The sequence below is a fragment of the Malaclemys terrapin genome, chromosome 6 (assembly GCF_027887155.1).
Source record: "Malaclemys terrapin pileata isolate rMalTer1 chromosome 6, rMalTer1.hap1, whole genome shotgun sequence".
In the NCBI taxonomy this organism is placed as follows: Eukaryota; Metazoa; Chordata; order Testudines; family Emydidae; genus Malaclemys; species Malaclemys terrapin.
This window is the reverse complement of record NC_071510.1, coordinates 30,837,451-30,864,500: the sequence shown is the minus strand read 5'-3', so window position 1 is coordinate 30,864,500 and position 27,050 is coordinate 30,837,451. Positions and strand designations below refer to the sequence as shown.

Below are 27,050 nucleotides of genomic sequence, written 5' to 3'. Positions count from 1 at the left end.
GAGAACAATGGGTACACTCTTTCACGTTAAATTTTGCTGTTCACATTACACAGCATATGTGCTTTTGTTACAAGGTCGCATTTTTCCTCTTATATTGAGGGCCTGCCGATTTTGTGTGAGAGATCACTCACGCAGTGCCAGGCAACAGATTTTGGCTTGCAGGCAGCCATGGTAAGGCACAGTCTTTTGGCTTTTTTAACCTTCTTAACATGTGGGAATGGTCTCAAACAGTAGCGCCCTCATTTCCCATACCAAGCACCCATTGGGTTGGTCATTTAAAATGGGTTTGCAATGTAAAAGGAGGGGCTGCGGTTTCCGGGTCCTATCATGGCGGACGGGATAAGGTAGCCCTCCCCAGAGGGCTTTGCAAAGGCTTTGAGAGTACATGAAGGAGAGCTTTCTGGAGATGTCCCTGGAGGAGTTCCACTCCATCCCCATACACGTTAACAGACTTTTCCAGTAGCCGTACTGGCCGCGATTGCCAGGGCAAATTAATCATTAATCATTAAACATGCTTGCTTTTAAACCATGTGTAATATTTACAAAGGTACACTCACCAGAGGTCCCTTGTGTGCCCTCAGAGTCTCGGAGCATGCCTTGGATGAGTTCGGGGGTTACTGGTTCCAGGTCCAGGGTGATAAACATATCCTGGCTTTTGGGGAAACCGGTTTCTCCGCTTCCTTGATGTGAGCTATCTTCATTGTCTTCATCATCATCTTCCTTGTACCCCGAACCCATTTCCCTGTTGCGTGATTCTCCATTGATGGAGTCAAAGCACACGGTTGGGGTAGTGGTGGCTGCAGCCCCTAGCATGGCATGCAGCTCTGTGTAGAAGTGGCATGTTTGCGGCTCTGCTCCGGACCTTCCGTTTGCCTCTCTGGCTTTGTGGTAGGCTTGCCTTAGCTCCTTAATTTTCACGCGGCACTGCTGTGTGTCCCTATTATGGCCTCTGTCATTCATGGCCTTTGAGACTTTTTCTAATATTTTGCCATTTCGTTTACTGCTACAGAGTTCAGCTAGCACTGATTCATCTCCCCATATGGCGAGTAGATCCCGTACCTCCCGTTCTGTGCATGCTGGAGCTCTTTTGCGATCCTGGGACTCCATCATGGTTACCTGTGCTGATGAGCTCTGCATGGTCACCTGTGCTCTCCACGCTGGGCAAACAGGAAATGAAATTCAAAAGTTCACGGGGCTTTTCCTGTTTACCTGGTCAGTGCATCTGAGTTGAGAGTGCTGTCCAGAGCAGTCACAATGAAGCACTGTGGGATAGCTCCCGGAGGCCAATAATGTCGAATTCCGTCCAGACTACCCCAAATCCGACCCGCAAAGGCCGATTTTAGCGCTAATCCCCTCGTCGGAGGTGGAGTAAAGAAACCGGTTTAAAGGGCCCTTTAAGTCGAAAAAAAGGGCTTCGTCGTGTGGACGTGTCCAGGCTTAATTCGATTTAATGCTGCTAAATTCGACCTAAACTTGTAGTGTAGACCAGGCCTAAGAAAACTGTTTCTGAGCTTTGTGTGAATTACAATTAGCCTTGTAAAGGTTTCAGATTAAAGTCTTTTGTACAGTTATAATCACAGAAACTTCAAACTTCTGCTCTCCTGAGGGAACAGTTGCCTTTTATTGTGCATTTAAGTCTTATTTAAAACCATGTAAAACCAACATATTCTATTTTCCATATGCCTTTATGCACAATGTGTTTCCATTTTCCTAGTGGTGGTATCACACCCAATGTATGTATGTGATACATTTTGACACATTATGCATGTTTTTTTCCTCCCTAAACATCTATCTATAATCATATGACTGAACCTCGGATTGTTTCTCCATTGCTTGCGAGAAAGGAGACTTCTATAAATATAGTCTGAACTTCAGTGAGTTGGTTTGCAGTCTGCCCCTGACACTAGATTCCTGCTGTAGTGCTAGAATGTGCTCCCCAGTCCTTTGTTACTACCTCTCTCACACTTGCTATGGTGGTGTCCTAGGGATGGTATCATCTGATCTGAAGCAGAGATTTGTATAAACGTGGCAAGGCCTGGCCAGTACTGGAATGAGAAACCTCCAAGGCAGACCCAGCTGCTGCAGGAAGCAGTGCTGGTGACCCAGCAGGTGGACCTCTTTCCTATGAGTCCGCACTGGACCAATGACTTAGGGTGGCAGTAGGGGAGATTGTACTGTTGGATACAATATAAAACCAATGGCTTTGGGATGCTGTGAGAACCACTTCTGGTTAATTCATGAGACTTTGCTCTTTAGTAACAGTCATGGCACCCATTGTTAAGTTATCCTCAGCTGTGTGTGCAGCTATAGACAATGAGACGGAAATGCTTTAATTAATAATAGTAACCCAGTGGTCCTGGCCAAATTCTAATGTGGGTACTTACATTTTGCTTGCCTTACATTCTTGCTGCAGTTTCAGCTGGATACAATATTCTCCCTCACTTTGTTTATTATTAATAGATTTTTCTATGGCATCATTGCTCTAGTATGAGATGCTCACAAACATTACTGAATTTATTCTCAACCTTCTGTATCTGAGAAATGTTATTCGCCACCTTGTACAGATGGGGGTCAACAAGACTGAGGGACTTCCCCAATGTCACAGAGAATAGATTAGAATTGAACCCAGATGTTTTGAGTCCCAGTCCAGTGCTATGGTCACAAGACCATCCTTCCTGACCTAAACGATTGTGTGGTGTGAGCTGTTCAGTTGCTACTCTCACTCTCACTCCAGTGTTGACTGCATTCCAGTGCTTAATGAAGCGAATCTTGTATATATGTGGTCAGATTTTTTACTAGTGTAAATCGGTGAAACTCTCTTGAAGTCAATGGAGCTGTGTCAATGGAGCAGAGAATTTGGCCCAGAGCTTGTAAGGAGCATAAGTCCTACTTGTAATCATCTTGCAATCTGCTTTTAATTACCAGAAGTGCTCTGTGCAGGACAAGGAAAGCTTCATAGAGTGCTCAACTACTATCAGCTCACACAGTGAAGGATCTTTAATCCATACCTTTAGTCCTACTTCATGAAGTGCCTTCTATAGTGCAAGGTATTACAGAGAAGCTTATTTAACCATCAGATAACACATGTTTTAGCTGGCAAATCATCATGGCACAAGACCCAGGCGATGACTTAGTAGCTGCAACATATGCTGTTCCATGTCTAAATAAGCTTTTCTGCAATACCTTGCACTACAGAAGGTATGTTATGATGGAGAGAAAAAGGTATGGGCTGCGGATTCTTCACTGTTAGGCGCTACCCCTTATGATTTGAGAGTTTCTAGGAAGGTAGGAATTGCATTCCAGATGACATCAGTGGTCCATCTAGTCTAGTATCCTGCTTCTGATAGCAGCCAGCACCAGAGGCATCAGTGGGCAATTTGAAGTAACCCCCAGCCGAAAGGGAAAGAATTTTCTTATTCCCTGAAGCATGTGAGTATATCGCCATTATATATATTGCCCTTTATCAAACAGTAGATGATCTTTCTCATTATCCATACAAATGTCCATCCTTTTAGGAATCCAGAAATGCTCCTGGCCTAGTAGCAATGAGTTCCACAAGCTAATTACATGTGTGAAAAGATATTTAATTTGTCACCTTTCAAATTCTTTAAACATCCCTTTGTTTTTGGATCATGAGAAAGGGTAAATAGGAGCATTCTATTTACCTTCCATCCTACACACCAATCATAGTTCTGAATGCCTCTATCATGTCCCCTCTTATTTGTCTATTTGCTAAACTAAAGAGTCTGGATCTTTTCAATCTCTCTTTGCATGAAAGTGTCTCCAGGTCTCTAGCCATTTTGTTGTCCACCTCTGCACCCTCTGTATTTCTGATAATCCTTTTTGAGATGGGCTGGCAAGAACTCCCCCCAGCATTCCAGGTGAGGGCCTATCATTGACTTATGTAATGATGTTACAATATTCCCAGTGTCATTTTCTATTTTATTTCTTATTCACCTTAATATTGTGTTTGCTTTTTTTGTCCAATGTTGCACAATGAGCAGCGGTCCTTCCCCTGTGCACTGCTTTGGGATCCTTTGGAATGAAAGGTGCTGTAGAAACATAAGATAGTATTGTTATAACAGGTGGCATCTGGTGGCGTTGTTACACACACCCTCCCAAGTTCTTCTTTGTATGGGCTGAGCAAGCTCTGACTCTTGCAAAGACATGCTGGGTTGGTTAAATGTTTGGTTATGCAAAGTTTTGTGTAGAGGTGGCTTTGGGAGAGAGGGATCTGTGTGAGCAGAAGAGATTGCTCTCTGCTTGGGCCTCTTATTAGAGTTAATTCTTGAAGCACTGGGTGTTTGGCGTTGGGTTGAGATTCCTAGGAGAAGGAATTGCCCTGCATGTTGTTTGACCACTTCCCTTCTAGGAGTGGCTTGTATGTGTAAATAAAGCAAGTTACACTTAGAGTCTATCCAGATTCTATGTCACTGATTTCTACTCCACTGGGAAGCTGACCTGCAAGGCCTGCTACCCACTCAGCAGAGGGGCAACACAGGTATCAGAACTGGACTTCTGAATAAGGAAAAACAATATTTTTACTAAAAAGAACGAGGAGTACTTGTGGCACCTTAGAGACTAACAAATTTATTTGGGCATAAGCTTCCATGGGCTAAAACCCACTTCATCAGATGCATGCAGTGGAAAATACAGTAGGAAGATATATATATATATACATACACACACAGAGAACATGAAAAAAATGGGGGTTGCCATACCAACTCTAATGAGACTAATCAATTAAGGTGGGCTATTATCAGCAGGAGAAAAAAAAACTTACATAGTGATAATCAGGATGGCCCATTTCAAACAGTTGACAAGAAGGTGTGAGTAACAGGAGGGTGAAAATTAGCATGGGGAAGAAACTATCATAGTACTATCACTAACCACTTATATCATGCATCACAGGCCAAATTTGGCCTTAACATAAGTGGGTGAAATTTTGCTGTATCACCCTCTTACACTAGGACTGAATCTGACCCTATGTCTTCAAAGAGCTGCAAGAAAGAAAAAAAAACCCTGTAACTCATCAACCCTAGAGTCAAGACCACACTTTGGTGCTGGGCAAGAAGAATTCAAGATTCTGTCTTCCTTTATGGGGTCCCTGAAATTAATGGGCCTTAGTTGTACCCTACAGTGGGAGACTAAGGTCGCTGAAATCCATGGGAGTTGGCAGGAGAGTAAGATCCTGGGAAAGCTGTTGATTACTCCGAGGTGACTGAATCATAACCTCAACCATTGGAAGATATGGATAGTAGTGAGCAAGCGACAAAACATGAAGTGATCAGCCACTGATGTTCTAGCCTTGTTTCAGAGCAACTTCAGAACAAGGGTTATTTACAAGCCCTTTCAAAACCATTCCTAGGAGGATGAAAAAAGCAGCCCATGGGTTTAGTGCCAGGACACTAGTGCATCCTAACTAGCTCAATCAAAATGTGGGGCAAAGCCTCAGTGGGTGTAAACTGCCATTGCTCCATTGACGTCTATGAAAGCTGAAAATCATCCCCAGGGTGGCTTGGTCATTCATCAGTACAAACCTTGTGTTCTGTATCTTATTTCCCACAAAGAAAATGTATGTGCTAACCGCTTTCAGGTAGGCAACACATTCACTTGTTTTCCTAATAGTGACTATGGGACCTGTTTTCTTCCTTCTAAAATTACAGACATCCTATATGTGGCTCAGAGTTAAGCAGCTGTATGAGACCACATGATGACGACTATCTTATATCTACAGCTCTTCTTCTTTAGCTTTGATTTATGATTACAAAACAATACTGCACATCTGCCTCTAGTAGTGAGGACTCTTTCTTTCTTTGGATTGACATTTGGTTTTTCATGTAAGTGCTCTAATTTCATGGCCAGAAGATATAAAATTTGCTTGCTCTGTGTCTAATGACACTTGGAGAGTTGGCTGCCCTCGCTTAGGTCTCAATCCTGCATTGTCTAATCAAGAATTTGTAAAACTATTGTATGTGTAATGTGTATTAATGTAAAGATGGCCATAAAGTGGTACCTCTACTGTATGATTAAGATTAAAGCATAAGTCTAGTCTTTTGGGGTCACTGATGAAATGAAAATATTAGCTATGGATGGATAGAGTAGTGTGTATTTCTTCTTTTCTCAGAGCACCGCCCTGGAGGCAATTACGGAATTTATGTGCATTGTCTGAGACTTGCAACCTTAATTCTGCATTTCTTGGGTTTCTGACGCTGCTTCTTCATTTTCAGTTTTAATGTTCTTGAAAGATAATGTGCTCAAATTTCTGATATGTGCCTGCAACCTTAACCACACCAAGGTTTTGTGTGGAACTATAATTTATTTTTTTCCTTCTACCCCATTCCCTAGCCTCACGACACTGCCTATAGTTGTTTGGTTTGATTTTCTTTTACATGACAAATCTCCTCAGCAATTGGGATGTACTTTGAGGTGTACCACTGCAAGGAAAAGTGCTAGTGATTTACATTTTCTTAAATGAAAGTTTAGGTCTCTAGCACTCCTTTGATGTCCTCACCTAAGCTTGTCAACACCTGTACCGCATAGCTACATTATCACTCTTCTTACAGAAAAAAAAATATGAAAAGCCTTTTTGAACACTACTGAATATCTCTCTGTCTCGGGTTCCACCATTCAGGAGCCAAGGCCCCACATCCTCAAAGGTATTTAGGTGCCTAACTCCCATTGATAACAATGGGAGTAGGGCCTAGATCCTCCAAGGTATTTTTGTGCCTAACTGTCCAATCCACTTCACGTTTTGTAAAAAAATTCTACGTCGAGCCCAGACCTAACCTACTAAATTTGAAGTCAATATTACTTGAAGGATTTTGGGCTGCAAAGTTAGATTTACAATGGAAACTCTCTGGAAGTACTACTGTTGCTTCCTAATTATTAATAGAAATTAAAAACATATGGACTGATTCTCCTCTTACTTATACCAGTGTAACTCAATTGACTCCAATGGAGTCATGTATAATTTGTGCTGGTTTACGTCAGAGGAGAATCAAGACTATGCAGCATCCATGGGAGCATAACAAATGTCACAGTTTATGGATAATCAGGGGTTAGAAATTAGAATCCATGAGGTAATCTATCATTTGCCCAGGTGTATTAACTATTAAACTCTCACTGATATACCGACTTACCATGTTCAGATAACAGTGACTTCAGTGCCTAATGACTGTGTAATTGTTTTATAAATATTTAAAGGCCCAAAGGAACAGTAAAGTAGAGCTCAAGGTTTGCTTCAGTATTGGTCTACTCCTTGTTTTTAAGTATCTTGCTCTGTGATTTACAGTAGTGTCCATTTAAAATATTTTTTAAGAAAGGCTCTCTCGATGCAAAAGTGGCTTATTTTATCAGACGTCAGCGGTGAATTACCACCAGTTTATCCTTTCCCCTGCTCATTGTGTGTATGGGATATTGTAAGTGTTACAGTAACATGTGTGCATACGTCACAATTTTGGGCAAAGAAGTAGAAGGCAAAACACTTAGGCCTGGTCTACACTAGGCGTTTATGTCGAAGTTAGCGCCGTTACATCGAATTAACCCTGCACCCGTCCACACCGCGAAGGTATTTAGTTCGATATAGAGGTCTCTTTAATTCGACTTCTGTACTCCTCCCCGACGAGGGGAGTAGCGCTAAATTCGACATGGCCATGTCGAATTAGGCTAGGTGTGGATGGAAATCGACGCTAATAGCTCCGGGAGCTATCCCACAGTGCACCACTCTGTTGACGCTCTGGACAGCAGTACGAGCTCGGATGCTCTGAACAGCCACACAGGAAAAGCCCCGGGAAAATTTGAATTTGAATTCCTTTTCCTGTCTGGCCAGTTTGAATCTCATTTCCTGTCTGGACATTGTGGCGAGCTCAGCAGCACTGGCAATGATGCAGAGCTCTCCAGCAGTGATGGCCGTGCAATCTCAGAATAGAAAGAGGGCCCCAGCATGGACTGATCGGGAAGTCTTGGATCTCATCACTGTGTGGGGCGATGAGTCCGTGCTTTCCGAGCTGCGCTCCAAGAAACGGAATGCAAAGATCTACGAGAAGATCTCTAAAGACATGTCAGAGAGAGGATACAGCCGGGATGCAACGCAGTGCCGCGTGAAAATCAAGGAGCTGAGACAAGGCTACCAGAAGACCAAAGAGGCAAACGGACGCTCCAGATCCCATCCCCAGACATCCCGTTTCTATGAGGCACTGCATTCCATCCTAGGTGCGGCCGCCACCACTACCCCACCAGTGACCGTGGACTCTGAGGATGGGATATTGTCCACGGCCGGATCCTCGGACATGTTAGCGGACGGGGAAGATGAGGAAGGAGAAGAGGTGGACGAGGCAGTCGACAGCACTCACAACGCTGATTTCCCCGACAGCCAGGATCTCTTCATCACCCTTACAGAGATCCCCTACCAACCGTCCCCAGCCGTTACCCCGGACACAGAATCTGGGGAAGGATCAGCCAGTAAGTGTTGTAAACATCTAAACATTTATTTTTAACAGAACAGGAATATTAACAATTAAAAAAATGGGTTTCTCATGATTAGTTTGCCCTAGGCGCTTAACGGTTCAGTCATGGGCAGTGCAACTATTGAAAAAAAAATCTAGCAATGTCCAGTTTTGCATGATTGTCCTGCCCAAGCCGCTCTACTGTTTAGTCACTGCTACAGCAGCTAGAGTAAAATGCGGTCTATATGTCCGGGGATGGAGCAGAAATCCTCCTGTGACATCTCGAGGAAGCTCTCCTGGAGGTAATTGGAAATCCGTTGCATTAGGTTCCTGGGGAGAGCGGCCTTATTGGGTCCTCCGTAGTACGACACGTTGCCGCGCCACGAGACAAGCAAGTACTCGGGAATCATTGCTCTGCACAGCAGGGCGGCATACGGCCCTGGTCTTTGGAGGCTTTCCCGGAGCATTCTCTCTTTCTCGCTGTCAGAGATCCTCATGAGGGTGATGTCGCTCATGGTGACCTGCTTTGAATGAGGTAGGGGAATGTTAGTGTTGGGACTGCTTTACCGTTCCTTTACAGAACTGTAACCGCTGGTTTGCAGCCACGCGGTGGAGGCGGGAGAGGGGCAGCCGAAAGGGATCGTTCCCGGGGACAGCCGCGAGGGTGTGGGACAGGAGCAGAGTTCCTGCTTGCCGGATTGCTGGCAGCAGGGACCGACATTGATTTCAATGTGAAATGAGGCCATTGCTAATATTAAAGTTTTAAGCTGCCACGAGTCTACGGCTTACCATGTCTGCCTGCAACAGAAATTCCGTTGTCCTGACACGCTTCTCAAATGTGCTGTGCAAGACCCCAGGCACTGAATGCGAAGGCCGAGAATTCGACCTTGTGCTGAGTGCGCATGTGATAGGTGCTGTGCATGGTCTTGTTCACAGAGAAAGACTATGTTCTTTATTCACAACTACATTTATCTTTCTGAGGAATTCACTCCCTTTTTCCCATTCCCACAGCCCCATCTGCGACTGTCTCACAACCTAGCCTGGCATCACACTCCCAGAGGCTAGCGAGGATTAGGCATAGGAAGAAGAGGACACGGGAGGACATGTTCTCAGAGCTTATGGCCTGCTCCCGAGCCCAGGCAGCACAGCAGACCCAGTGGCGGGAGAACTTGTCCCAAATGCAGCAAGCAAACATGGATCGGGAGGAGAGGTGGCGGCAGGAAGACCAGCAGGCGACTCAAACCCTGCTTGGACTACTGAGGGAGCAAACGGACACGCTCTGGCGCCTTGTGGATGTTCTGCAGGAACGGAGGCAGGAGGACAGAGCCCCACTGCAGTCCATCTCTAACCGCCCTCCCCCGCCACCAAGTCCCATACCCCCCTCACCCAAAGTGCACAGAAGGAGAGGCGGCAGAGTCCACGCAAACTCTCACTCCACCCCTGCAGAGAGCTCTAGTAGCAGAAGGCTCTCATTCCCCAAAATTTGACAAGTTCTTTCCTTCCCGCCTGACACAAGCCCCCGTCCAAGTTTCACCTCCCAGTTCCATGTGTAGTTGATAATAAAAAATATGTTTCTGTTAACTAATGTTTCCATCATGTTCTTTTGGAGGAGGGGGGGAAAGGGGGATGGTAATTGGACAGGACAGTCACCTTTGGCAGGGTACATAGGCGGGGGCAGGTACAGCAGCAGGGCACATACACAGTGCAGTGACTAGTTGCCCTGGTCAGTCTGGGAGGTGGTTTTCATGTTCTGTAGTGGGGGGTGGGTTGCTCTGTAACTTTGTGGCGGGGGAGGGCAGTTACAGATCTTAAGCGGCGGTCCTTATGCAGGATCACAGAGCCACACAGCAGGAGATCTGTAACCGTCCTCCCCCTGCCACAAAGTCACATAGCCCCCCCATACACACAGTCCCGATCAGGAGGGGTGACAGGCTCCGTTGAAAGAACCAGCCCACCACAGCGGAGCCTGTCAATCCTTGAGTTTAGAAGCTTTCTTTGCGTCACTACACTACACCCGCTCCGCACCACAATCCGCGTCCCAGTTTTAAAAAATTCCCGCGAAAACAGTAGTAAAGAAAACGGTGTTCATTAACAAAGTAGAACTGATTTTATTTCGAAACGTGTGTTGGAAGGGGGGGAGAAGGGGGTATGTAACTGGAGAGGATAGTCAACATTAACTGGGTAAAGAAACGGGGGCAGGTTCGGCTTCTCTGTACACAAACTTTACAGTCACAGGTTACCCTGCTCACTCAGGAACCTAGCTTTCAAAGCCTCCCGGATGCACAGCGCGTCCCGCTGGTCTCTTCTAATCGCCCGGCTGTCTGGCTGTGCGTAATCAGAAGCCAGGCTATTTTCCTCAACCTCCCACCCCGCCATAAAGGTCTCCCCCTTGCTCTCACAGAGATTGTGGAGCACACAGCAAGCTGCTATAACAATGGGGATATTGGTTTCGCTGAGATCACAGCGAGTCAGCAAGCTTCTCCATCTCCCCTTGAGACGGCCAAAAGCACACTCCACCACCATTCTGCACTTGCTCAGCCGGTAGTTGAAGAGTTCTTTTTCACTGTCCAGGGCGCCAGTATAGGGCTTCATGAGCCAGGGCATTAGCGGGTAGGCTGGGTCCCCGAGGATGACTATAGGCATCTCCACATCCCCAACAGTTATTTTGTGGTCCGGGAAGTAAATACCTTGCTGCAGCCGTCTAAACAGACCAGAGTTCCTGAAAACACGAGCGTCATGAACCTTGCCCGGCCATCCGACGTAGATGTTGGTAAAACATCCCCTGTGGTCCACCAGTGCTTGCAGCACCATGGAAAAGTAGCCCTTTCTGTTAATGTACTGGCTGGCCTGGTGGTCCGGTGCCAGGATAGGGATGTGAGTTCCATCTATGGCCCCACCGCAGTTTGGGAATCCCATCGCTGCGAAGCCATCTATGATCGCCTCCACGTTTCCCAGGGTCACTACCTTTGGCAGCAGTACATCAACGATTGCCTTGGCTACTTGCATCACAACAACCCCCACAGTAGATTTGCCCACCCCAAACTGGTTCGCGACTGACCGGTAGCTGTCTGGCGTTGCAAGCTTCCAGAGGGCTATGGCCACTCGCTTCTGGACAGTCAGGGCTACTCGCATCCGGGTGTCATTGCGCTTCAGGGCAGGGGACAGCAACTCACAAAGTTCCAGGAAAGTTCCCTTCCGCATGCGAAAGTTTCGCAGCCACTGGGATTCATCCCAGACCTGCAGCACTATGCGGTCCCACCACTCAGTGCTTGTTTCCCGTGCCCAGAATCGCCGTTCCACGGCATCAACATGACCCATTGCGACCGTGATGTCCTCGGCGCTGGGTCCCCTGCTTTCTGAGAGGTCTGTGCTACTCTCAGACTTCAGGCCATCACCGCGGTGACGTAGCCTCCTCGCCTGACTTATCTGCATCTGCCTCAGGGAAAGGTGTATGATAAGCTGCGAGGCATTGAGAGCGGCCACAACTGCAGCGATGGTCGCAGTGTGCTCCATGCTCGCAGTGCTGTGGCGTCCGCGCTGTCACTGACTAGAAAAGTGCGCGAACTGATTTCCCGCCGGCGCTTTCAGGGAGGGAGGGCGGGAGTGATGGACGGATGACGACAGTTACCCAAAAGCACCCTGGACACATTTTTTTTACCCAGAAGGCATTTGCGGCTCCACCCAGAATTCCAATGGGCAGCGGGGACTCCGGGAACTGTGGGATAGCTGCCCACAGTGCACAGCTTCCAATGTCGACGCTTTCCCCGTTAGTGTGGACTCACAAAGTCGAATTACTGTCCTTAGTGTGGACACACACGTTCGACTTTGCAATATCGATTCCAAAAATTCAATTTAAGTAAAATCGAACTACTCTCGTAGTGTAGACAAGGCCTTAGAGATTTTCTACCCTGCCATGGATGATTTATTATGGGTAAGCACTTGACTCAACAGCTAACTTTCAGACACCTCAAAGTGTTGTTTTCATAATCTGATATTAAATATAGAACATACACTTGTATAGCTTGGAGAATGAAAAAAATAATTGAAAGAGGCTGAGTGTATATATTGAGGCAGGCGAAGAGTCTGGGTTTAAACCCAGGCCCATCTCCAGACCACGCTGGGCTCTGCTCAACACAATAAATGTCTGCCCCGGTCTGCCACAGTTCCATGGGCCTGGGATGAGACTGTTTGCAGGAGATTGAGAATATTTCCAGGCCCTTTCCCATTAGAAGGATCATCTCCCTCCTGAGGTCCACATCACTCAGCACTATCTTACCACTGTCTTCAGGGGAGCCGATTCCTGTGACCCCTCTGTTCAGCAAATGAATGAAGGAGAGAACCAATGATAGAACAGCTAGTGAGCAAGGTGTGAGGTCAGGGTAGAGGAAGGAGTCTAGAAGTTGTATGGAACAATTTCAGCTCTATCTGGTCAGGGATCCTGAGGCTGGAGCTCTGAGCAGCATTAATCATTGCGGCATTTTGCTGTGAATTTTAGCTCTCCTGTAATCTTGCCAGGAGAACCTGCAGCTTCACGGCTCTGCACTTTGTTGGCATGGCAAACTCACCTCTACACAATTTGTAACAGAGCCCTCAAATGACCAATGTTCACATGGAGGGGCTGCTTTCACCTCCAGGCAGAGTGAGGGCCTTGCACGCATAATTGCTGCCTCCTTCCATGCTGTGCAGAGGACAGGAATATCTGGCACCTATTAGGTGAAACTAAAAGGCACAATGCAGAGCACAGCTTTGTAGAAGGGCAACTAGAGAGGCATGACTATTGGGGGTGATGTTTAGGAAAAGTGGGGAGTACGGCTTACTTCTGCTTGGTTACTTAGCATTATTGTATGTTATGGGTGTCTGTTTTTCCTTAGATTTATAAGTATCTGAGGAGCCGAGACTGTCTCCTGTGTTTTTACAAATCCAAATAAGTAAATGAATGAAATCACTCCTTGATTTAATGTCTTCAACCTTTTAGGACATTTGATTAAGATTGTTATATAGAACAACAGAGGGGCCCCATCTTTCTTATCTACTATCAACAGTATACACAGGGCAAATGGATTTTTAGCTAGTGCCAGTAAAGCTCTGTGTTAAGTATCTGTGCTCCTTGTAAAGCACCTATTAGCTAGGCACTACTCCAGCTTAGTGGCATACCCCATACTTCAAAGAAAGTTAGGACCCAGTTCACTGTTGCCCTGCATTGCATGCAGCCACTTACTCCAGTGTAAAGTGAACTCTTTGCACTTTCTTTGCTCTGGTGTAAAAGACTGGTCACAGTGCAGGGCAATGACAAACTGGGCATGAGGTGTCCATCCTGCTCCGAATGCCTCCATTTTTTTGCAGGATAGATGTTTTCTCCATAGTCTGAGTAGTAAATAAGAGTGGATTCAGTGTGGTTCCACTGTAACTGGCTGGATATCAGGGCCCCATTCACTCCTTGCTCACTGCAAAGCTGAACTCAGCAGGAGTTCACCGTGTCCAGTCCGCAGAGGAAGGAAAGGAGCTTAGGGTCAGGTATGAGACAAGCACATTTGAGGCTGGAAGGATCCAGTGTCCATTGCCTCCCCTGGAGGGCTAAGGAGGAATTGCTGGGGATGCTATGAGACTGCATCAGAGGTCACTGTCTGTCTGTCGCTTCTGAGTGGCCTCTTGTTTGGGAGGATTGAGTGTTTTCGCCATCCCCTCGAAACACGCTGCACCAAGGCCAAGTTGGGTTAGGATTGGGGGGAAGATTTGCCCCTTATTTTCCTTTTTGTCCTCTTTCCTGCTGAATAAAATCTGGGATTTTCAAAGGCACCTAAGAGTTGACCTTGAATGGGGAGTGGTGCTATTTTCACTAGCCTTTCATTAGGAGATGGGTCCTACCTCTCTTAGGCTCTTTTGAAATTGCCAGTTTAAACTTAACTCTTCGAACATGGTAACAAACTGGGATGATCTCCTTCATTCCACCGTCCATCCAAGCCCTAAAGTCTCTCCAAGGCAAAGATGAATCTACTGGGGCTCTTTCTGATTTACGGTTTCATGGAAAGATTCATCGCCAGAGTAGAAAATTGGCTTGTCAAGCAAAGGCTGAATTTTATCTGAGCGCAGAGTCTGTCCTTCCCTTGTGACCTGCAGTTTGGAAAATAATTCTATGTGACCCCATACATAGATCAGCGGCTACCTCTGTAACTTTGGGTAATCAGACATTGACTGATGCTAGATAGACAAACATTTGATTTAACAGCTACTTTATTAAGTATGGAAGCCCCATTATTTGAATAACTTGAAAGGAGACTGGCTAGAGCACTGGAGAACATACAGAAGGGAATAATCACACACTGGCAGGGATGATGCACTAGACATAAAACCACAGGTCTTTTCTAGCTGTAATCCCTGTTGGCCCATTCCTGAAGTCTTTACTCAGCAAAACGCACATCGACATCAACAGGAAGTTGAGTTAGAAAAAAAGAAGAATATAAATCCCCATGTTTCAGGGCATAAACTGGTCACTGAGGACCTGGTCAGGAGCCTATCTGAGACAACACGCCTCTTTCCCATGCTGACTTGTGAACACTGATGCTTGGAACAAGGTGTAGCAATAGTTATTCCCTTCATGCACTTTCCAGCACTCCCAAAGAGATGTGTCTGCCTCAAGCCCTGGCTTAAAGCCACAAATGAGCCATTAAACTTACTTGTTCTAATCAACACCATTTCATTATTTCTAGTGTTGTCTAGAGAAATATTATTACAATTTACCAATTAAGTCTTTCATAACAACTATTCTGAATCTGGTTTTAGATCCTTCCTTAAAGGATCACTGCCACCTAGATTTGTAACCCTCTTTTCAGGGCTGGGCCTGTCGTCTTTGTGTTTTGTTTGTACAGCACCTAGCACAAAGGGGATCCTTGACTGAGATTCCTGGATGCTCCTGTAACAGCAACGATAATTACTACAAATAACTTGAAATCCCGTCAATTTCAAAAGACAAGTTAAAAGTAGCTCCTTTCTATACCTACCTCCAAGTCCCTTTGGGGCTGGGGGGAGAAGGGCTACAGTCACATTTTGTATGGGACAGTCTCTCCTTTGCTGCAATGTGAAAGAGCCACATAAACAAGAGAAACTGAGTAACTAACCATACAGTGAACCTGACTATACACAAAGCGCTGTCAAATGCACAAAGAAAATATCACCCCCCGCCAATTTCTTTTGAAGTGATTTCAGGGGTTATTTGGAACCATAGTATGTAAAAACTTTCCAGACAGAAGAGTGGTTTTTTTAAGTAGAGGGAACCTCTTTAAAATTACAGATAGCATCAATCAAACTTTGGCTAATGGTTTTGAAATGAGTATATTATTTGATGATTTCCATAAAGCTCCTGACTTACTGTCAATGAAAAACGGAGTGACCTTGACTTTGGTTTTGATTTGCTTAATCTGAAAGAGAATGTTTGTTTAGCTCAGCACCAGATTTCAGAATTTTTTAAGCTTGTGCAGAGTGTACCTCAGGGATCCATACTGAAAGGTTTATTGTTTACAATGCTGGCTTATGACCTGCATCAACTTGAAAATCCAGAGGTATGCAGATGTTTCCAGGCATTATGCTACTTTGCCAATGCAAGATGTGTTGAGAGCCAAAGAGATGGTTTTAAATGTGCTAGATGCGAGTGCGGTTTGTAAATAAGTTTAAAAGGAAGTAAAGCACTGTAAATATGCCATTTGGCAGTAGATTGTAATAGAGTGTTTCACAACCTGACAGGCCTTCGGGGTTTCAGAAGACATAGCTACCAAGTGTCAGTGGGAATCGAGAGCACTCAGTGCCTTGCGGGATCGAGTCCCTTTGCTTCTGTTCCTATTGACGGCAATGGAAACGGGAGCAGGTTTATGCTGTTAGGGCTGGATTCTCCCTTGTCTTGCACTTGCATAGCCATTTAGTGCTGGTATGACGTGAGTGTGAAAAGCCACACAGAGGTGAGTGCTGACCTGGTAGTACTTCACAAACACTTTGCATAGCTTTGGACAATTGCACAAGGTGCAGGTTGTGGAGACTCCAATTCTTAATCAGAACAACTGAGCAAAAGGGTGTTAAATGGAGTGCCCAGTCTGGCACAGTAGGGTGTATTTAGCTAAATCTAGGATTAGTTAACCTTGAGCTAACTCCCTGTTCTAACCTAAGGCTGGTGTTTTTTTATAGGTTGTCATTAGTGCAGGCTATTGTAACCAAGGGAGGGGGTGTCACTATTTTCACAGGCCAGAACTTTGCCTGATGCTTCATAATGCCTATAGTTAGTTGTAATTAGTTACTTGTGATGGTGGGTGATTTGTAACCAGTGCTGCTGAAGCCCTGCACCAACATCTCTGCTCCTTCCTGAAGCTCAGTCGATAATGTCCATGCTACTCTCTTGCACAGGCGCCACCATTGCCCACATCTTCCCACCAGGATCTATGAGAAGAGCGAGAAGCCATGCTTCCTGTCGGAGTACGTGGAGCAATACCCCCTGTATCCCTACGCCCATCCCAGAGACTCGTTCAAGCCCAAGGCAGAATACCAGAAGCAGCCAGTGGCTGTGGAAGGAATGACAACGTTCAAGTAAGAAACAGTGAAAGGGAGGGAGGGTGAGAGAATGAATGTGGGGGTGGGGCATAAGCATTGCTTCCCTCAAGGAGCGCCTGAGGAGAACAGTTAGTTATGTGCTCCATACTGGGGCTGTGTAACTTTGCTGGGGGGGGGGTGGCATTGGGTAATAATGTAGGGAGCCAGAGTTTGGGGTGAGCTGCTGCTGTGAAGGCAGCTGACCCTTCCAGGATGGGGAAATGTGATCTGCTGAGAGAGCATGTCTGGGCTCTTGGCTTTCACCCTAGTTTTACTCACTTGCAGCATTGGGCAGACTCCCTGGGAAGTCAACAGGAATTCTGCATGAAAAAGAACTGAGTAAGGCTGGCAGGCCTAAGCTCATTGGATCAGGGACTATCTTTTTATACAGTACCTAGCACAACAGGGGCCTGGTCCAAGAGTGGGGCTTCTAGGTGCTAAACCGTACATACAATAAGTGGCCATGTGCTTTTAATGATGATGGGGAAAATGAGATACACACAGAGTACCATGCCATGCAATGCTGAACCATTTTTGAATCGTAGCTGTGCTGCTGTTCAGATTGTGAAATTTAAATACAAGACCTTGGGTTTAACTGTGCCCCTTCCTGACTTCCCCCTAAATTAATCAGCAAACCTGCTCCCTGCTAGTGGAGCATGTGGTGTGTTATGCTACTGAAATGCAAGACTCTGAATCTTCAATACACAGCTGGCAATTTGATTTCTCTTTCCTCAGCTGAAGGCCTCTGGTTGATGTTTGAATATATTGCTGTTACTTACTCTGTGGCCTCAGGCTCTGTCATCAATAATCCCTTCCTCATCTGTGCTCCAGCTAATGCAAGACCCAAAGAGCTGCCGGGGAGGGTACTTTTCAAGCCCCGCTTCTCTCTTGGAGGGGGATGTGCTGGTGTGTGATGGGTCAGGCGACCTCTGCTCTTTCAGTAGATCCCAATAGCAATTTGTGCAGCCCTGGTTACTTTCACTGCTGAAGCAAGAGTGGCTGGACGTGGAACACTTGTCCAGAGCTCATACAAATGCCGGACTCAAGTTCCGCGTGCAGGAGCCACTCAGGGCTTTCAATCATGGTATCTCTTTGTTAGTCTAGTGGAAATGTAAATTTCCATCTGAAATTCCGTTTTCCTATTCCAAATTCTCAGTCCTCTGGTTAGATTCGGTGACTTTTGTATAATCTGCAAAAGCTAAAGGCCTAGATCCTTACTACACAGAGCGCCACTCAAGGTGGGGTGTGCTGTCTCAATACCGGGACAGCTGTTGTGCTGATTTAGTTCCCTGGCCAGTGACCCCAGGGGCAGATACAGCTGCTAGGGATCAACAGGGTACAGAGACACCCCTGCTGTGCTCCCTCCACCAGCAACAAGGTGTAGTGGCACAGTTGTTGCTATGTTGTCTGATGTTGGAAAGATCCTTCAGGGGACAGTTACTGTAGCTTTTGGGCTGGTGGTTTGGTGCAAAGTGGCTGTGGTACCCCGTACCACATGGTACAGCATGACATAGGACCATGTTAACAAAAATACAATAGATCGGTCATCCAGCACTGGTCTCTGGCTGTTTAAATAGTTACCTTCCTCCAGTAAAACTTTATATATTGGGACAGACCCAGACCAGTGGGGTACAGGAGTCTGGGTAGAGGGCAAATATACTGGTCACTGGATGAGTAGTTTTCTGTTCCCTGAGTGACCAGAGCAGGGGCTGCACTGGAGTAATCAGGAACCTGCTAGAACCAGTTAAGGCAGGCAGGCTAATTAGGACACCTGGAGCCAATTAAGAAGAAGCTGCTAGAATCAATTAAGGCAGGCTAATCAGGGCACGTGGGTTTTAAAAAGGAGCTCACTTCAGTTTGTGGCATGAGTATGAGGAGCTGGGAGCAAGGAGCTGAGAGGGTGTGCTGCTGGAGGATTGAGGAGCACAAGTGTTATCAGAGACCAGGAGGAAGGTCCTGTGGTAAGAATAAGGAAGGTGTTTGGAGGAGGCCATGGGGAAGTAGCCCAGAGAGTTGTAGCTGTCATGCAGCTGTTACAGGAGGCACTATAGACAGCTGCAGGCCCCTGGGCTGGAGCATGGAGTAGAGGGTGGGCCTGGGTTCCCCCCAAACCTCCCAATTGACCTGGACTGTGGGCTCTTCCAGAGGGGAAGGTCTCTGGGCTGTTCCCCAACCCACATGGTGAATCTCTGAGGCAAGAAAATCTGCCAATAAGCGCAGGACCCACCAAGATAGAGGAAGAACTTTGTCACAATATAAAGATATTGCATCAATGTGTTGTGTGGTGTGTTTTTTTTTTTTTTTTTTTTTTTATATATAAAAATAAAATGATACACACAGTAGAAATTGATCCACACTGAGAACAGAAAAACACCAGTTGAGGAAATGGTTACTATTTTTTTCATTAATAGTGCCCCATCCAGAAATGCAGCAGCCCCTTCGTTGGCTGGGCTGCTGTGGAATGCATGGTCAGAGGATACCTGCCATTTCCCCTGCACAGAGGGGGGTCTTGCATGTGTCCCAAAATAGTCATGGGGCTGAAATACTTTAGGCTTTTAAAAGGAGCCTATGGGAGCTAGGTGCCCAACTCACATTGAATGTCAATGGTATTTGGGCACGTCATTCATTTAGGCACTTTTGAAAAATTCCAGCTTTAAAGAAATTATTGCTCATGAATATTATGGAGTGATGGTGTTGTCTCAGGCCATGCCTATTACAAGCGCTGGCCCAGCTCAGTGCTTAAGAGAAACATGCCACCTGTTCCACCAACGTGGACCTTACCTGTAACATGGGCCTCTGAATAGTGTGGTGAGCTTTGTGATGTGCACAGATTAGAATGAGTCCACAAAACTCATTGGCTAGATTCTTTCTTGGTCTAACTTCATTGAAGTCCATAATTAACTCTGTGTAAAGCCACCGAGTTCCAACAAGGAAGAACTTGGCCCACTTGAAGGAGTCCATGCTCCTGTTTCACACATACAGTAATTACAGGAGTACTGCCAGCTTTCTACATGTGAAAGTCTTGTGTATTGCATTAGCCACCTTTATTGCATTATCCAAACTTTCTTTGGGTATCCAGCAAAAGGAACATATACTTAGTCCTCCAGACAAAGACACAAGTAAGATGTATTGCCTTTATTATTCACAGGAGAGATTACGTACCTCATGAAGTGTTGCCAGTGAAATTCAAACCACCTGAAAAGTATGTCAAGAGTGACGAGAACATGGATTTAATCTCAATATATAAACAAGACTACAACCCCTATCCTATCTGTCGAGTTCCTCCCTGCTTGCCCCGTGAGACTAACTACACCTCCAATGTCAAGATGGACACAATACCTACTTACAAAGGTATGTACCCTCGCAGCTGTTTTGTAGGAGAGCTTCACTTGTAACATCTTGCTTCAAGAGAACAGAATGAGGATACAGAGACTTCTGCATTTGTTATTTCTTATATTGCCCTGATAGGTTGGTTCTGTAGGAACCTTAAGAGAACGACTGGAAAGTCAACTAACCTGGGCGCTTTGGGCTGGACTGAGGCTAAGGACTGAATTTTAATCTAATTTAACTTTCTTCTTAGTGTCAGGTTTGTCAGGCCCTTTTTTCAGGGTGGGAGTGGGCTGGCTGTTGGGTCTTTGTGGAGCCTTTCCCGTCTCTTGCCCCTTGCCTAGAGCATCACTGAAAGCTTCAGCACTGCCCTAACATCAGCCATGAGGTGACAGGGAGTGCTGAAAAGCAGTGCTGAATTCTCTACCGGCGTGGGCCAGGCTAGCCCGGGATCGTAACTAATTCCTGATTAGCTCACTAACTCAGTTAGTCCAGTTCAGAATGGCGTCTAACACAAGGCAAGAATCTGCTCCCAGTGATGCTGGTGTAAACTGGGAGCCGTTCCAGTGTTTGTGAATTAATTATATATATTTTAAAGAATGAATAATTGCTGCTGTTTCATGTCATGAGGGGTGTGTGTGTGTGTGTGTGGGGGGGGGGCTCCTATCGGGGCTGGAATGGAAGTGGCATTCTCCTTTTTCGTCCAAGGTGAAGGAGTCCTTTAAATTCTGACAACTGCTCCCACAGATAAGGCTCAACTTCTATTGCACTTCACCATCATAGCCCACAAAACATGTCAGATGGGTGGGCAAGTATTCCTAGCCCCATGTGATGGGTGAGTTACTTAATCTCTCCCTCTATGCCTTAGATCCCCATCCAAGGCCACACACCACGTCAGTGGCAGAGCCTGGTCTCCCAGTCTTGTGCCTGGTCTACTAGACCATTACACCCCATTTAATTTTTACTGCCCTCACCAGAAGGTCTCTCACTGCAGGGATCATCTTTCTTGGCTCAACGAGTGCTAAATGCTGCTCCCTCCAGAACCTGTAAACGCTACTCATGAAACAGCCATCGAATGGCTACAAAGCCACCTGCACTGCTTCCCTCTCCCTGGGGGTTGAGCACACTGGGATGAATACTGAATTGTTATACTAGCAGGAATCCAGAGCAACTCCACTTGCTTTAGAGTTTGTCATAGAACACTAAGGCATTTTGCCTCTGCTTCTAACCTCTGCTGGATCAGGACCTTGGTCTTAAATTGTGATCTGCTAATGGCAGCCTGTCGTGCTACCACTAGAGGGCTGGGCTCGCACTTTGTGTATTACTTTAAATAAGGGTGGAATATTTAATTTTTTTTCCTGCTGTCAAACAAGAAGTCTACTTACTCAGGCTGACTGCTAGTATAAGGGTTTGGCCCTGTTCAGCATAAATAATTCTCTATATTTAAAATAAAAATCATGCAAGAAAATAAAAATGGGGGGAAAAAACCCATGTGACTGCAATGTTAAGGTTACACAATTAAAATGACAAAAAGCCACAAAATCAGTGTCCATGTTAAAGCACTCAATGCTTTATACCAGCTGAGGATCTGTCCCTATGTGTTTAGCCATGCTTCCATTCGACCTAAGAACCATATGTAAATCTTTTTGTTTTATCCGTGTTTCGGTCAGGACCTTTACTAGTGCGCTCAAGAGCTCTAATAAAATGCAGTACAGCCACATTTGGTTGCAATTTGCAGTATTTTTCAAAACACTGTGCAAATGGAAAGCTCCATCTAACAACCCCACAAAGATTTGGTTCCATATTGTGTTAATTCATTTTAAAAGGCCATAGGTCACAAATGGGAAGGTTTTCAATGTGCTTTTACCTATTCAGCCTTATGGCATAAAAAGGCTTTATTAATCACCTTTCAAGGTGCAATTTATTTGTAATGTGCTGCTCTAGGAGGTTTCAAATAATGCCACCTTGGCAATAAATGCCTTTCATATGAAGTCGTGAGTCCGCCCAACCCAGTGGTATAGGGTGGTTTTAAATTATGCTATCAGATATAACAATTAATGTTGGACAGCTTTGAAACTTGATTTCTTAACACTGCATGAAGCCTGGTTTCAAAGTTTTCATCTCCTCTTAGTCGTGTGTGTCTATCTACAGGTATATAATCGAATTAAAGTGTTGTCTAGCTTGGTTATATGGAGAGCTGCCTGAGCCTAGGAACATGTGGTTTGTATTGTAGGCTCCTTCCCATACCCCCTAAAGTTTTCAAGCTGGTGATACATGGGAAACCATTAGTATCTACTGGAAAAGAATTTTTTTCAATAAAACTAACATTTTGAAGGGATAGTAGCATTGTTGGCTTAAACTAAAGTAAATTCATAATGCCTAGGAGGACTCCAAATGTGTGGCACTTATCGAAGTTTAAAATTGAAGACATGTGGAAACTATTTCTAAAACTATGGTCTCAGTGAAGTGCCTGGACTCGATTATCCCAACTGATGATGGGAAGCCCTGAACAGTTTTGGGGTGCAGTTTGGTTTTGATTAGCTTCTAATGCTCATCTGAAATGTCAGGCCTTTTCAACTGGATCTACACTTGCTTGGAGACTGCATGTCATAAGCAGTGGAGACTTCAAAGTCACCCACTTCTTAATAAGCCCCTTACAGCCTCTCTGATTCATCTTAACATGCGCCCTTTGTTTCCCCTTCTAGACCTCCTACTTTGGTAAAGTGATGTGGCCCACCCACCTTTCAGTTGGGTCTGGGAGGGTGCTCACTTCAAACTTCTCAGCATATGCCTCAGAGATCATGGGGCATGTCTGTGAGGCTGGAGTTAGCCTGAGGGCCAGCCCCGCTGTGCTGGGAAGTGTGACCCGAGTGCAAGGGCAGCTTTAGCTTTAGGCAGGATAGACTGTCATCTCCAGGATGCTGCCACATCTTGGGGGTGGGGCAGGGGGTGATGGAATGACTTTATTTTAACTCCCTAAAACCAAGCATGTGCTTGGGGCAGCACTTTTCAAGGGGTGACACTCCGGCTTTTTTTTTTTTTCTTGGGGCGGCAAAAAACCTGGCACCGTCCCTGGGGTGGGAGGACAAATGACTTCAATGTGCTTTGCCCATAGGCACTGAAGGCGCAGCAGAGCATTCTCTCCTGCATTAATAGGCTTTAAAAGTAGAGAAAAGGGATCAACAGAGGGGGGCTGGAGTAGATTGGGGATCAGTGAGAGGCTGCAATGGGCAGATGAACTAACTTAGAAAGGACAGGTGGGATAATAGCAAAGGGAATTGATCAGAACTAACATCGGCCTATTTGGATCAGTCCTTATAGTTTCCAGGACTAATGCACCCAGTCTTGATCATTACCTTTAGCTCATGACTCTCATCCAGGTGGGTACCACACCACTTTATATACTTAACTGGTTGTGTAAGCTGCACAGAGTGGGCATGGCCATGCAAACAGTATATTTCTTGAACAACATCAAGACCATTGCTATTTAGATTCCTAGCAACAATCTGAGCATTGCTGATATCTTTGAGTGTCTGGAAAAGTTACTACTTCAGATGTGCTGCAGGTGGCAAAACACCCTTCCAAATCTCAGTAGGGCTAGACATCCCCACAGATCTAGTAGTGGAGCCTGATGGACTGAGGCCAGGACTTTAGGGCCATATTTTAAAGGTATTTGGGCACCTAAAGATGAAGATTAATGATTAGTGGGATTTTCAAAAGCTCCCAAACTATCTGACTCCCATTGATTTCAATAGTAGCTAAGCTTCTAGGCACTTTTGAAAATCCCATTAGGGACCTATCTTCATCTTTAGGTGCCTAAATACCTCTAAAATCTGGCCTTTAGTACCTAAATATGAGGAAGGCTGGTACTATGTAAACACTTAAAATAAATGAGGCCAGATTAGTTTAGACAGATCTTCACTCTGAGGAAGAAAATAAAATCCTGGCCCCACCAAAGTCACTAGAAGTTTTGCCATTGATTTCAATGGGGCCAGGATTTCATCCAAGCTGAATTTTCAAACATCAGCCATGGCACTTGGAAGGTCTCCATGCTAGCAGGCCCTCCTTGCAGTTTTGCATGGAATCCATTTTTGCCTGGTGCACTGGGGAAGCTAGGCTGAGGTCGGAGTATGAGCAGTAGCAGTGCTGGCTACTGCTGCCACTTCATGCTGGGTGTCAGGGCAGAGAGACTGGAGAACAAATGCTTAACTTAAAAATAAGCTTTAATTTTTCAACTTTGCATTGTAACAAGCGCAGCTCTAATGTAATTGTGCTGTATTATAGCACAATCATTCAGAGGGACTAATACTGTTTGGACTGGAAAATTCAAATATCCCGATGCCTAATTGCATCATTTACTTTCTGGTACTTTGAAATCCAGACTTCCTTCCTATAAAGAATCAGCTGGAACGTTATTTGTCTCATGCCTCTCAATGTGGTTTCAAAGCAAAAAAATAAGACTTGGGTTACTGCCACGGTTATTTCATTTCAACTTCCTACCAGTAACCATATTGCTCTCTAGGGGCAATTGCACAAGATTAGTAAGAAGGAAGAAAGATGGCTTTGTGGCTACAACACTGGTCTGAGAGCCAGGAGTTTTTGCCACAGATTTCCAGTGTGCTCTGGAAGTCAATTTAACTCCCTAGGCCTTGGTTTCCCCATCTATAAAATAGGATATAATATGCACCCATCACCCAGGGCTCTACAGAGAGTGTACTAATGTTGGCAAAGTGGTAGATTATACTTAGCCTTATACTTAAGACTGTAAGCAGTTTGGGGCAGGGATCAACTCTGTTCTATGTTTGCACAGAGCCCAGCACAATGCAACTAATTAATAATAATAATAATAGAGGTCAGGTTCTGCACATGTTGATTGCACTGTTCTATATGTTAGCAGTGCTAAGAAAGCAGGAAATGCCTCTCAATGCACTACTCTAGATGTCATCAAGAAGAAACCCTGAACTCAGTTCTGGGCCGGGAAAAACTGTCTAACCAATTGAAAAAATCAGTTGTCCTCAAAGAGGAAGACACAGTGAGGAAGGACTGGCTTGTAGCTGAGGCTCTAGATTGAGACTTGGGAGGCTTTGGTTCAATTCCCAGATTTCTCCCAGACTGTGTGTGACTTTGGGCAAGTCACTTAACTCCCAGTGTCTTATCATCCCCATCTTACTGAGATGAACTAATCCTCCTCTCTTCCTACCATTCTCTGTGTGGTCTATTTAGATTGTAAACTACTCAGGGGCAGGGATGGTCGCTCACAATGTGTTTGTACGGTGCCTACCTGATTGACACGACTAACACAAACAACAAATACTAATAACCAAAGCATGGGCTGTTATATTTTTAAACTAACTACAGAACTTGTGCATTGATGGACACTTAAATCAGATTCTTACATTTCAGGTGATTATGTGCCATGGAATGAATCAAAACGAGAGATGATTAAACCAGACAATAAATACCATCCATCAGAAGCAAAATTTGACTACAGAACCACTGTCCAGGATGATTATGTATATAAGGGACCAGTCGCCACTCACAGCTGCAAACCTCTGAATCCAGCCCACATGACCAAGGCACCTTTGGAGGACCTGACAAATTATAAATTGAATTATGTACCACATCCCTTGGAGAAACGCTTTGTCCATGAGTATGAGAAGTATAAACCCACTGAAACCCCATTTGATGGCCTCACCACCCACAAACAATCATACAAGGGTCTGGCTGGCCCGCCTGCCAAGATAGTGAAACCGTACCAGTCAATGCCAACCCACGATCTCCCATTTTCCTCTTCCACAGAGTTTCGGGAAAAATACCAAGCTTGGCCACAGCACCCCATGTTCACCAGAAAACCTGATGTGTATGTGCCCCCCGTAGAGAAAATGGACCTTCAGACAACTACTCAGACTCATTACACATACCCTAAGGGACAGCCAGCCAAGGCATGTCGGCCCTTGGGCCATGTTCAGAAAACCACTGCACCCTTTGACAGCTGCTCCACCATGAAGGATGATTACAAGCCATGGCATGGTAAGAAAGCAAAACCCATCATACCTGTCTCAGAACTTACTTTGCCAGCAGAACCAATGGAGAACCTGACCACCTTTCGGGCCCATTACGTGCCTCACCCCCCCACTTTAACTAAGAGCTTTAAGCCAGGTTGGTCAGCTGCACGGCCTAACATGCCACTCGATGCAGAAACCACCTATGCCACCAGCTACACACCGAAGGAAATTGTCAAATGCCTTGCCTCCTACAAGGAACCCCCAGGCTATGTGCTTCAAGAAATCGATGCTGTCGGTCACAAGTTCTACCGCCCTGTTTCAGAGGCTGAACGCCCAATGAGTTCAAAGAGTAAAGAGCGAAGAAGCAGCTTTTCTGGGAATGGACTATACCTACCTGGCCCAAAGGAACTACCAATGACAGCCTGATTTGTTTTGTAACCCTCTTTTAAATTGATCATTGATTATTGATTTTATTCCTTTAAAGAGCTTAAAATAGCTCCCAGGACCTAGCTCCTGGTGGAACACCTGAATAATAAGAATCCTAATGTCTGGGGCAAGAACATTTTAATCACTGGATTGTCAGTGTTTTTCCTATCTCCCAAACTCTGTCTTTAGTTAAGCAATGTCTATGGTGTGGTGACAGATTTCTTGTTCACAAACGTATCAGGCACTAAGTTTCCTCCATGATGAGTGTGGTACA

General features: G+C 45.4%; 1 protein-coding gene across 1 annotated transcript in view; it reads left to right on the top strand.

The window, feature by feature from the left end:
- The window catches only part of SAXO1 (stabilizer of axonemal microtubules 1), a 73,042-nt gene extending 46,266 nt beyond the window's left edge, over positions 1–26,776 (top strand). Inside the window, exons 2-4 of the mRNA XM_054032528.1 lie at positions 16,836–17,015; positions 20,167–20,369; positions 25,749–26,776. Coding sequence (XP_053888503.1) covers positions 16,836–17,015; positions 20,167–20,369; positions 25,749–26,776 — 1,411 coding nt within the window. The remainder of the gene's footprint in view (positions 1–16,835; positions 17,016–20,166; positions 20,370–25,748) is intronic.
- Positions 26,777–27,050: the final 274 nt, after the last annotated feature.